Genomic DNA, 13,133 nt, shown 5'->3' with positions numbered 1-13,133 from the left:
CGTTACGACACTGAGGTATTTTAAAGGGCGCTTACAAACACACCAATAAAAATAAATATAGGGATATACATACATTTATATATATATTTATATATACATTTATAATGTTGTATTCAAAAATTTGAAATTATATCAAGTTGTATTCAAAAATAAACAATATTTTAGGCAAAAAACCACTCGAGACACTCAAATTAAAATGAATTTTTGTGATCATTTTATGAAGAGCGTAATCATTTTTTCAATAATCATACACGGAGTGTTGAACAACTTAGCGAGAGAAAGATTTTCGAAGACCATACTTGGTGGCGTGCCAGTTTGTTGTCAGGATTCATCCAACAGTACCGTGCGGTTCGTCAATGAGAATGTTAGCTTTCAACTTTCTTTCCAAATTTATTTTATTTAGGATTTCTAAATTGGATGACGTCTGAATTTTATATCATTACCTACATGCTCAAATAAATGTCAACCAAAATATAACTATAAATTACTATTGACACGTAATGAATATAAAATATAAAACTGACATATAATAGACATTTTAAAAGCGTCTTGAAAATTTAGTTGATCTCTGATAAACCTTTTTAACAAAACTACTTATGAAATAAAAAAGCGCAATTGATAAAAATATTACGTTTACACAAAAAAGTTTACACAATGCAAAAAAACATTTATAATTGATAAAAGATGAACTCATGATATAAGTTTAAAAAACAAAAACTGTAGTTGTCATGCCAGGGCCCAGCCAGATGTTCATGGATGTGTCAAAGAGATCCTACCTGTTCGTCCTTCAACTTCATTCACCACCACCTTGATCCTGCCCTGAACTCCAACCTCATTGAATGCAACTTTTTTGTTGCCAGGTGTTACAGCGTGCTGCCTCTTCAAAACTGCTCACATTTTCAGGCTGGTTTCAATTTAAAATTGATTGTTACAAAATTTAATTTAACGTTTTCTTCTTAGAAACCGAGTGTCAAAATCTATTCTGAGAATGGTAAGAAAAAACTTTTTTATTTCTAGATCGTTGCACATAAAAAAAACTCTATCAATGATTTTTTAACTTTTTAATTTATCTCATTAAAGAAAAGAAATCGGCTTGTTCATTTCCATACACTCTCAATGGATCGGTTTATTTCGGTTGTACCTCCAGTTCAACTTGTTTAAATGGAAATGGAGTTCAAATGGCATGTACTGACGGACAACCAAGTATTCAGTTATTTTATACCAAATAAGCACAATGAAAAGTTAATAACGCTGCAATTGTTTTGCCTCCAGCTAGTTCACAATTCACTCCCATTAATCTCTCCGTGCCGAATGTTCCAACGTCAAACGTGCCAGCGTACACGAAAGCGGGTTGGCTGGTGATACATCAGGCCAACGTTTCATCCAACGAAAGCTTCAATAAAACGTGGAACCAATACAAATATGGATTCGGCAATTTGGATGAAGTGAATTTTTTTTCAATAACTTTTCTTTGCAATAATAAATGAATACTGATTAAATTGTTTATTTTAAATAAATATTTTGATTCTTATGCTATTCAAGTTCAAATTAAACTTAGAAATAAAAAAATCATATACTTTTCAACATTTAACTCAAATAACGTTCTTTTTTATATAAAATAGTACGCTAAAATCTAAAATTTATTTAGTATATCATGATATCAAGAAATTCACGATGTAATCAACAACGTCATTTACATTGCGTTCAAGATTAAAATATTATCGTAGTATCAAGATACCCGAATGATCACGAGGCCGAAAAAGTGTCTTAAAACTCTTTATGTCCCATATTATAAGCGCTTCGATTAGTTTCCTACACGTTATATAAAAAGGACCAAAAAGGACCAAATAATTGTGGATGGGGAATTTGAAATAATTGGACCAGATCTGAAACAGCCTGTCTAATGACCTTTGGTTTAATTTTGATATAGTTGAAGAGAATAATATATCGATAAATTTTTGTTGAAAATATTATTGCAGGTTGTCTTCTCATTATTTCTAATAAACTTAAACTTTTATACAAATCATGACAAGGGCAACTACTGGCTGGGAAACGAGTACGTCAGTCAGCTGACATGGATGATGCCCAACGTAACCTGGCGTCTGCACGTCAGCGTCCAAGCATCTGCCAACAAGAAGTTCTACTCCACTGAGTACTGGAGGTTCAGGATCAAGAGTGAGGAAAAATTGTACGCCATTGAACTGGCAGGCAATGTGCCAAGAGATGCTGGAAATGCATTTGGCAATGCAAGTCAACCACAGTTTGTGACAAATTTGAGAGCGTTCTCAACTCCTGACAAGGACAACGATGGATGGTCTGGTGGCAAGTGTGCCAACAAGAATGGATGGTGGTTCAACATGTGTGGAGTCAGTGTGCTGACGAGCACTCCTCAAATCTGGGAAACTGTGAAACGTGCAACTGCAGCTGCTGATTTTAATGTTATTTATTCCACCATGATGATTATGGCAAATTAATTTCTATATAATCTGTTTTCTTTTTATACATTCAATTATTTCCCTGTTTTTTCTTTTGACAAACTTTCAGCAAGCTCTTAATTTATAGATGCTTATAGCTGTTTTTTTTACTTTTTATATTTAAAAACCTAAAAGATATTTCTAAATATTTATTAATTAAATAATTTAATTATTTTTTGTTTTCATTTTCAGCACGATTATTGTTTTAAGTTGTTGATTGCACTAAATTTTTAAATTACCAATAAGTTTATCTGAACAACATATTTAACTTCAGGCGGGTTATAAAATATTACATTCTTATCTCAACAACGTCATCTGTAAATTTTAAGAATATTTTTGGAAACGATTAGTAATTCAAAAATTTTTCTTATAATTTTGAAGAATTTTTAACTAACACTTTTCTCTAAAAATTATTAATATCTTAAATACGTAATTTGCATTATAATTTTGGTTTTAAAAAATTTTAATCAACGATTATGTTATGATCTTTAAATACACCCAAACATAGTTTTTAACATGCAGTCACATCTTTGATTATCTTTATAAAAAGTAGTCATACAATCAAGAAGCGATGGACTCATGGTTGCTGATGTGATGAAACAATTATGAATGATGGTACGTTGACGATAAAATGATGACGAATGAAAGGAAAGTGACAAAAAATCATTTTAAATTGAGGACATAATTAGTTACGTTAATTGTTTCTTTAGCTACGAATAGATGAAGAAGTAATGATGAAGCAATAAAATATAATATATATTTTAAGTTTGCTTCAGTTAAGTTACTTTTAGTCAGAATAATTTTTAATAATATTAAACTGATGATTTTGAAAATAGAAGTTTTATGAAAAAAATGTTTCCATTAAGAGTAATGCATTATAAAATTATTCAAGTTTTTCTTTTGTAGAAAGACTAGGCCATCAAATCAGGGTCATGACTATCAAAGCAAGCATGAATCTCTAAGGTGATGCATCAAAAATCAACTTCAATGGCAGACATATTGTTTAACAGCAAATCAGCAAAAATAAAAAATAGATTGAAAAAGATTTTTTAAAAGAAATTAAATTAGGAAAAGTTATAAATTATCTCTAAAGTTAAACTAAAAAAAACAAAGATTAATTAAAACTAGAAATAAACTAGTTAACAAATATATAATTTTTCGAAAACGAGATGTACCAAAACAATTATCCTGTGCAGAAACAGCACTAAAAGTGTTTTCGAAAGGGGAAATTAAAATGATACGAGCACATTTTCATTGTTGTTTGTCACACACAAACATACACAGTAGCGGATCTAGACAACAACTTTAATTGGGGGGGGCCTATAATTTGAAATTTTTTCAAACGTTGACTGGGGGGTCATCTTTGAAAATGTTACAATATGTCTCAATATTGACCAGGGGTCAACATTTTGACGGAAGCCAACATTTGAGACTAACAACTTTTTTTTGCTTATCACGTCATTTTTTCGTCAAAAATGACACTTTTTCCGTTAAAACAAAATGTTTTACTGACTTAAAACAAAATGTTTTACTGACTTTTAATACAAATACTTATCACAACGAAGAGGCACTCCCCCCAGCCTTCCCTAGATTCGCCACTGTGAATAATTTCATCAATGCTGTAAAATACATTTACCACAGGGAAGGGTTTTTAGCTTATTTACATCTTGTGTTTATTTATAAAGAACAAATTCTTTAGTTTTTAGGCTAATTGATTATATATATGTTTCTTAAACATGCAGAATAAATCTTGAATTTTCTTAACCAGCAAATCATTATCTAGTACAAACACAAAGTTTATTTAAAGCATGATTTGTAAATAGTTTTAATTTGTTCACATTGTTTCTGATATATAATCTTAAAACATTTAACAATTGTTTTTTAAAAAAATCTATTTCTTAGTAACAAGAAGTTCTACTCCACTGAGTACTGGAGGTTCAGGATTAAGAGTGAGAAAAAATTGTACGCCATTGAACTGGCAGGCAATGTGCCAAGAGATGCTGTAAATGCATTTAGCAATGCAAGTCAACCACAGTTTGTGACAAATTTGAGAGCGTTCTCAACTCCTGACAAGGACAACGATGGATGGTCTGGTGGCAAGTGTGCCGACGAGAATGGGCGCTGGTTCAACTGGTGTGGAGTCAGTGTGCTGACGAACAATCCTCAAAGCTGGGGAACTGTGAAGTCTGCTACTTCAGCTGCCAATAAGGATGTCATTTATTCCACGATGATGATTATGATTAATTGATTGTTGTTTTTGTTCACTTTATGCTGATTGGATTATTTTAATATTTTTCTAATATTTGAAGCATTTTTTAAAAGTTCTTGTAAAAGTTTATGATTTTTTATCTTTTATCATTATTTTTCAAGTTTATTTGTTTTTATTTACCGGTAGTTTGTGTCGTTCTTCGATTTTATAACACCACATATGTTTTATTATGGAACATCATTAAACATCACGTGTTTTATAATGGAACAGCATTGAACATTGTGTACATTATAATATGAAACATTCAGTGACCTACCAATAAAGTGGAAGCACTGCCACTCCAGGTGCCGGCGCACAAGGGGGTATTAAAATATTGCTCTACAGTATTTAAATGCGCGGACACGGACGGCTAAAAAAGAGTCGAAGTCTTTCAATAGAACAAAAAGTTTTAGTCATCGACGAAGTCTTGCAAACGTTTTACATGATGTTGGCCACGATCAATCAAGGAAACTTTCATGAGACGTTCCTTGCAGGCTGGCTAACTAACTAACTGATTATTTTGTGCCAAATTTTTTTAACAAGTTCGAAAATTTAATATATGATTAAAATATTTTAGCAAAAATTTTTTTTGTATGACTGTTAGTGTTTTAATGTAATTTTTAGTGTTTTTTAATTTAGTTTACCCGTGGTATGTTACAAGATGTTATCTTTTTTATACCACGAATTATTTCATTTCAATTTACTAAATTTTGTTTGGCCTGATCCGGCGAATGAGAAAATGAAGCTTTTTATGTTATGTAAATACGGATTGAAAACATTATTTGGATATGAGGTAGAGCCAACAGGGTTTGCTGACACGGGGTGCTACTGAGGACCTTATTAAGAACCGCATATATTTTAAAATCACTGAAACATACACAAGTTGTTTGTGAAAAATAACTTTGTCTGAAAAGCTGAATTTTCACAAATTTTCGTTTCAATCATGGTCCGTTTTGTATTTCTACTTGAATTTCCGTTATTTGAACAATATATATAATAGTTAACAAAGAAAATTTTTAAATGAATTATTCCAAGAGATAATGAAGGGGAAACATGGAGGTAAATTATAAAAAACTACATTCTTAAAAAAAATTAAAAAAGCATTTAGACGAAAGTCACTAGCTTATAATCAGTCAATAATTTACCTTACTTACCAACAGTCTCTAGTAAAAGAAAATTTGTAAAGATTTAAGACAGTTCAGAAGCATTAAGCATGAATCGAAAAAAGCTAAGGAGAGGCCATTGGAGTAACTCGAAAATGAGAATTTAAAATAGAAAAAATGTGCTTTCATGAACTACAAAAGAAAAAACAAAAAATTATGACCAACTAAATACGCGCCGTATCAGGAGCAACGCAAACGGAAGTCAATGATGGTCGACACGTCAAGCAAAAAATATTCCGAGAGTAAAATTTTTTTTATGTTGAACTCCAAGGACCAAACTTTTAACGTGATTTTTGGACATATTTGATAAGGCCACCACCAAACGCAAAAGAAATCAAACACATGAAGATATTCAATAAAATACAATTCCCTAAGATTAAAAAAATAATAAAAAATGAAACAGAAGTAAATTCGTTAGACAAAAAATTAAAATTAGTTGACAGCAAGATGTGATCGAGTTAATTTACAATTCATGTCGTTTCGGTGTTATTATCAAGTTGTCAGCATCTGAAAGTGTGTATGACGAATTTTATTTGCTTATACTCAACCAGGTTTAAAAAACAAAAAGTTGATAAATAATTTAATAAATTATAAATATAAAAAATGAGATTTTAAACAAATTACAATTTTCGTGAAGAAGTCGATTGAGAATCAATGAAAAAAAGGACTTTCGTTTTTTAGATGTTCCATCAGGAGCAAAAAACCTGAAAAATTATTTTTATATTCATTATTGTTTTGAGTTAACACTTGATTACTGTCAAAAATGTCATCAAATGATGGAAATTTGCCAACATTTGGCAGATACAATATAATACAATACCATATACTTGAGCTTCGATGGATGCAACGAATTAGTCTAAAGGACCACATCAAATCTACCGAAATCCTGCGTCGTGCTGGTTTAGATGATATAAAGGACGAATGCCGGCAACACCGTCTGCGGTGGTTTGGTCATGTCAAACGAAGTGGAAACAGTGCCATAACTTCTCTTGCAGATGTTGAAGTACCTGGCACACGTCCCAAAGGCCGTCCAAAGAAGTCCTGGTCGCAAACAATCGAGCAAGACATGAAAGCTCTAAATTTAAATGAAATGGATACAACTGATCGTCTAATTTGGCGCAAAAAGTTGATGGCAAAGAAAACAACGTCCTACCTCGGGAAACCGGGTCTCTGGACGCAAAACGAAGATTGATTGATATACTTGAGCCCGCGTGGTTGTGGCCTTCCAAACTTAGGAACCAAACCAACTCATAGCAAATAAATGAATTAATATTTGTAATAATCTCAGAGAGTTGTAAGGAGTAATTAGCTTATTACGACTTAAGGGGTAATTAGCATGTTATAGCTAAGGATTAATTAGCATATGTGCTGCTAAGAGGAAATTAGCATATTAGTTATGTGTTCCATTATGGTATCAGAATCCATCATTAAAACGCCGCTCCTCGATGGCATAATAATCGTAAGGGCTGAAAAAGCTGAAAAAGATTCGTGATTGGTAATGAACAGTCAGTGTATTCAACTCCAAAAATAAATGTATAAAATTTTGGATTTCAAGAGCTTGATTGAAGACAGGACAACTTGGGCAATCATCGACCCTAAAAACAATTATAAATTTATACATCCCTTATAAATGTCTTTATAATGCTTTAGTTTTAACATTGCATACACATAAGTCACAAAAAATTAAGACTAAGAAAATCAACATTTTACAAAGAAATTTCAAGGTATCACTTTGACACATATAATTTGACATCAACTTTCTAAAGGAAGGGGTCGTCCGCGATTGGGATGGAGAGAGCAGGTGGAGAAGGACAGGGTGAAAGCGGGGTTGCGTGATACTGAGGCGAGTGACAGATGTGGATGGCGTCGAAGGGTATTTCGATTTCATCATAAGTAGCCAAACGGCAACCCCTGATCTCGGGGAAAATGTCGTCTAAACGTGTGTTGTTGTTTTGTTGTATCAACTTTCTAAATGTGAAAATATAATAATTTTTTTAACATAGTGTTTATTTCGTTTAATATAAAACTATTATGATATTTAGTGCTGGCAAAACGTTGAAATAATTTTTACATGAAGATGCATTTATAAAAATTTAGCCATCTATCTCTATATGTTCGAATATATACGATAATAAAGAATGAAGTGAATAGTACATATTTTAATATGAATTATTTACAACATATGAAAGTGACAACTGGCCGTTTCGTTATTGACATGCCTATACATCAAATTGTAAACCTATTGATGAGACTTTGTCACTTATTAAGAAGTTTATTAAATTGAAAATTTGTGAAAGAACGGCAATGAGCAAAAAAAGAACGCCAGGTTTTTTTGACACCAAATGGCTCTTTCCATCTGCGTCAAGTTACTAATTGTCACAATCATCATCATCACTATCAAAAAAAATCACCATCAGCGTTGCTTTCAACATATGTATTTCCTGTGTCAAAACTGTAATCAAGATTTGGCCCCTCATCAAAGGCGTCTGGGTTGGCCAGTGAAACTTCAGGAAGTACAGCTACAACGCCATCATCAAAATTATAAGGGCAGGTGCATGACCAGCGGTCGAGTTCAGCAGATGAGCTAGGAAGAGGTTAACTAAGATAGTTCTGCGTGTTGCAGACTGGACACGGACAGATAGATGTAGAACTGTCTAAATAGAACGTTAACGACTTTAGATAAATCAGATACAACTTCACCAAAAAAAGGAAAAAGCCATTTTTGAGCTGGGTGCAGTTTAGAATAATCATAGAAAATAAACTTGGCAAATTGTAACGTGACGAAATTATCATTACAAAATTTCAGACAGTTATTTGGTAGACAGGACTTGAGCTTACAATGAATGATGATGACAGATAACAAATAAATAAATAAACAATTAATTAATTAAATAAATTAATAACTAATTAACCATATGAAAATCAATATTAACCAACCATCCTACATGATATCCACATTTTGGACAAAATATAATGTGCCATAAATAACCAGGGTACCACGTGTCTGATGTCGATCCCTGTATATATATATATATATATATATATATATATATATATGTGTGTGTGTGTGTGTGTGTGTGTCAAAAACTTATATATATATATATATATATATATATATATATATATATATTATTTATAAAAATTAAAGCATGTTCATCAACCACTAAGTAGTGACACTTTAGCTTGAAATTAAACTTTATCTATTTCTACAATTGCTAACTTTAAGCATCTTTTCAGTTCTGTTATATTGAAAACAAATTTAGATTTTTGACCTAGTGATTGAAAAAGGTACAAATTTCATTTTTCTATTGTTCAGAGGTGTCAACAGTGTATATGAATACGTTTAAAATGACACATCACAAACATTACCCTCCCTTGTATTTGAAGTCAGTCACAGCAAAGCCGGACTAGGCACCTTTAACCATTAGGCCATCACGCCATCCATGGCAAAAATGTTATGACAACAAAGCGTTATACCAAGTGAGACTTGCATCATGTCATTTTTGAATTAATATTTACTTCTTTTCAAACTTTATATCTATCCATCCATCCAACCCAACTCATACATTGAGAAAAATCAATTTAATTTTTATACATTATAATAATTTGTGACAAAAAGATCAAATTAGTCGAAAAATTTCACTATACCTCATCCAGCTTAAACACATCTGCAACCCACGTTGATATCAAATCAAAAATTGATCCTGTACAAATTTTAGACGAATAAGTTTATCAAACAAATTGTCAGTAACGCTGGAAAACCTCAGAACAAACCATGTGCATTTTTGAACGTCTGTATTAAAAGTGAATTTCTGCCAAATGCAGTTCCATTGCGGGAATGTATCGATTTCTTTGAAGGCACGTTCACGAGGTCACTTGAATGCGTAATAGGGTGGCCACAGTTGGAACATAACAGTGAGTCTGAAAAACCGTTCATTGAAAATTTTGTTATATCCTAATATATTATGAAATATTAGTTAATTAATACAGCACCAAAATTTCCAAAAAATACAAAATGGAATATGAACAGTTATTAAATTTATCAATCCAGCATAAGAATTATTTGGTTTAACCAAATTATAATAAATATTGAACAAGAATAAAAGTTTGATAAGTACAAATAAAAAAATCAAGGTGTACAAATAAATGTACTTTTCAAATCTCATTGATCTGGCTTATTGATTAAGATTAAAAGTTTATTCAATTTAATCACCAGAATAAAAATATATCTTAGATCTTAGGTGATAGTCACAACAACACATTAGTTAAACATTCACACTTTACTACTTAAACAGCTTAGTTATCACATATAAATAAGTTCATTGTGACAGACAACCTAATTTGGTTTGGAACATTTATTTATTTATTGTACAATTAGAAAATAATCATATAAAATAAAAAATAAATTATAAGATCATGTTTGTTTGTATTCTTTTGCTTTGTATATATATTAAATTAGGCATTTATTTATTAATTTTATTTACAATTACAATTAAGTTAAGTTGCAGTTACCCGGGTTACACATTAATTATGTAACTGGTAAGTAGCATTTGTTACCAGTATAAAAACGCCAACCGGAGTAAATTGAAAAAGTAAAATGAATGAAAACCTGTTGAATTGTCACAAAGACAAAAACAACAGAGGAGTAGGAGGAGCAATGAGATGATTGACGTCACATAAAATAGCCCAACTACAAACGAGACAATCTTCATTAGTATGGCGACCGTGGCGACGTCTTGTTTACTTCATTTGAGATTCTATGGAATGTTTACAAAGAACAATCAAGTAATGGAAGGCCTCAATATATTTTCAAATAAATAAAATTAATTTATTAAATCAATGTGTTCGATCACATGGAAGGAATCGAGTTATTGACCGGATTGGCAGAACATATTTTATTCAGCAACATATAAAAGCTAGTGAGTGAGTCAGAGTCTGCAGACGGGTAAAAACAACATGACATAACAGGGTTTATAGTTGTTAGAGTATGTCTGTGTGAACAACTGCATCCAATCGGCGATAGCCAGAAGCAAAACTGACGAGTTATTCAAGGAAATATATGATGGATAGACAGCCAGGAGGACATCTTGGAGTAGACAAGGCGCAAAAACTAACTGTAAACGGTAAAGTAACAATTTTCAAATTCAATTCACAGTGTTTGGAATTTTCTTTCAAAAAAGTTTATCCTCAATTAGTTCTTGATATCATATACTTAAGTTCAATTAATTTACGAGAGCTTTATACGATTCTGAACATAGGAAGAGTGCAATAGACCCCTAAATTTTTATTTTCACGCCAGAAATACGCAGTTTTTTTTATGAACCAATTTTATGTTATATATGTCAGTAATAAAGCACTAGTACAAAGCTAAAGCGTCTTCCTTAACTTTTTTATTTAATTAATTTTTCAGACCATGAAAAACAGATATTTTAAGATTATAAGAATTAATTTATTGCTACACAGGCACGAAGGAAACGCTTATGAATGTAATATTGTAATGGAATATGAATACTGTGCGTGTGTTAATTATTTTCAATCGACTTTTTTGATAAATTTTTAGTAGATTTATATACCCAAGAAATCCAGGTTTCTGTTGGGAAAACTAGAAAGCAAACCAATATTTCGTAAGCTTTTATAACGATTTATAGAGAAGATCAGTGTTTCGATTAACCATCAAATAATTTAATATTGATGTCACCTTAAATTTCATCAATGATTTTTAGCTATAGTATTTGCAATTTTATGATGTTGTATTTAAAATATACAGAAAGTTTCTAGTTTCGTAATGAAATCTCAAGATGATAATAATTTTAAATTTATAATAATAAATTGTAAATATTTTATTTGTGGCAACTGGAAAGTCAGGCGAGGGCTTCTATTTATTAGGACATAATTCATTTAAAAAGTATAATGGATAGGATAATTATCCATGAATATTACTACTATATCTACTGCTTCTACAGCAACTACTACTATCACTACTACTACCACCACAATTATTACTACAAATACTACTACTAATACTACAACTACTACGTACTATCACTACAACTACTACTGCTGCTACTACTTATATAGCTGCTAAAACTATTACCAATGCCATTAATGCTACTGCTACTACTACTACTACTACTACTACTACTACTACTACTACTACTACTACTACTACTACTACTACTACTACTACTCTTACTATTACTATTACTATTACTACTACTATTACTACTATTACTACTACTACTTATACTAATACTACTACTACTTGAAAAAATAAAAAACACACATATGCACAAATTGTTTTAATCATGTGTTAATTAGCGCCCTGACAGCAAATAACCATTAAAATTTATCTCATTGCAGATTAATCAATTTGTGATATCAACAACAAACACATCGTTATAGATGCCACTACTACTACAACACTACTTCTACTACCACTATTACCACAGCTACTTCTACTACGACGACATCACATGCTCGTTTTACAATATTTCATCTATAGTTAGTGCAGCTGATATAATTTATTCAATGGTGGGTCATCAGGTGGTAAATTTAATGGGGGACAGAAGGGCCATGGTTGAAAATTCAGCCAGAATATATTGTCTAATTACAGTTTTTTTATAAGTAAATGCAGCGTTTTAAATAGAAAAATTGACACAAAATTGTGTGATAAGTTAAAAAAGGGTTGCCAAGTAATTTCCAGCTGTCTGAATCCGTGAGTTTATCACCTTAATGGGATTCATTTTCAATAACTAAACAACTACTTCTGTAGCAAACAAACTAAAACAAAGCTTTTGGTGCTTGAAAAAAATTCAAAACTTTAACTTTTTAACATTACTAAATTTTTTCATTCAAATGTCCACAAAGGACGACATTGTTGTTAACATGTTGTTAACAACATGACATTCTTATTAATTTTCACAGAAGTATATCCCTAAGGGTATCCGTAAACATATCCACAAACAAAAACATACACACATTGCACATAAACATATGTTGTATACAAACATACTTACGCACATACATTAAATTACACAGTTGTTGTATACCAGAGTTTGCTAGGACTCGTGCCCGTACATAATTGCTGGTTACTAAATGGTGTCAAGTCATTTTCGACATGAACTGTCTATAATTGTTTTGGTGAAGTTCCTAAATGTCTGATTTTATCGTTTGCGCTGTTTGGACGTGAGTGCCTGTCTGTTTGTCTGTCTGTTTGTCTATCTGTTTGTCTATCTGTTTGTCTGTCTG

At 31.5% G+C, this 13,133-nt stretch overlaps 3 protein-coding genes across 3 annotated transcripts in view; 2 read left to right on the top strand and 1 right to left on the bottom strand.

Moving 5' to 3' along the window:
* Positions 1–2,474, top strand: part of HELRODRAFT_159143 (hypothetical protein) — a gene marked incomplete at both ends in the record, with an annotated part of 3,507 nt that extends 1,033 nt beyond the window's left edge. The window contains 5 exons of the mRNA XM_009011054.1: positions 166–364; positions 724–907; positions 1,081–1,203; positions 1,273–1,445; positions 1,980–2,474. Coding sequence (XP_009009302.1) covers positions 166–364; positions 724–907; positions 1,081–1,203; positions 1,273–1,445; positions 1,980–2,474 — 1,174 coding nt within the window. The remainder of the gene's footprint in view (positions 1–165; positions 365–723; positions 908–1,080; positions 1,204–1,272; positions 1,446–1,979) is intronic.
* Positions 2,475–3,045: 571 nt separating this feature from the next.
* Positions 3,046–4,722, top strand: HELRODRAFT_159142 (hypothetical protein; the record flags this gene model as incomplete). The annotated part of the gene is made up of 2 exons (XM_009011053.1): positions 3,046–3,056; positions 4,377–4,722. 2 exons carry the CDS (start codon positions 3,046–3,048, stop codon positions 4,720–4,722), a joined length of 357 nt encoding a protein of 118 aa, XP_009009301.1.
* A 3,560-nt stretch (positions 4,723–8,282) lies between these two features.
* HELRODRAFT_159141 (hypothetical protein) lies at positions 8,283–9,822 on the bottom strand (the record flags this gene model as incomplete). Its single annotated transcript, XM_009011052.1, has 4 exons — positions 8,283–8,469; positions 8,823–8,902; positions 9,534–9,589; positions 9,660–9,822. The coding sequence occupies 4 exons, from the start codon at positions 9,820–9,822 to the stop codon at positions 8,283–8,285; spliced, it is 486 nt and encodes a 161-aa protein (XP_009009300.1).
* Positions 9,823–13,133: the final 3,311 nt, after the last annotated feature.

Source organism: Helobdella robusta (assembly GCF_000326865.2).
Source record: "Helobdella robusta unplaced genomic scaffold HELROscaffold_1, whole genome shotgun sequence".
Taxonomy (NCBI): Eukaryota; Metazoa; Annelida; class Clitellata; order Rhynchobdellida; family Glossiphoniidae; genus Helobdella; species Helobdella robusta.
The sequence above is the reverse complement of the archived record's forward strand: the minus strand, read 5'-3'. Positions and strand labels throughout refer to the sequence as shown.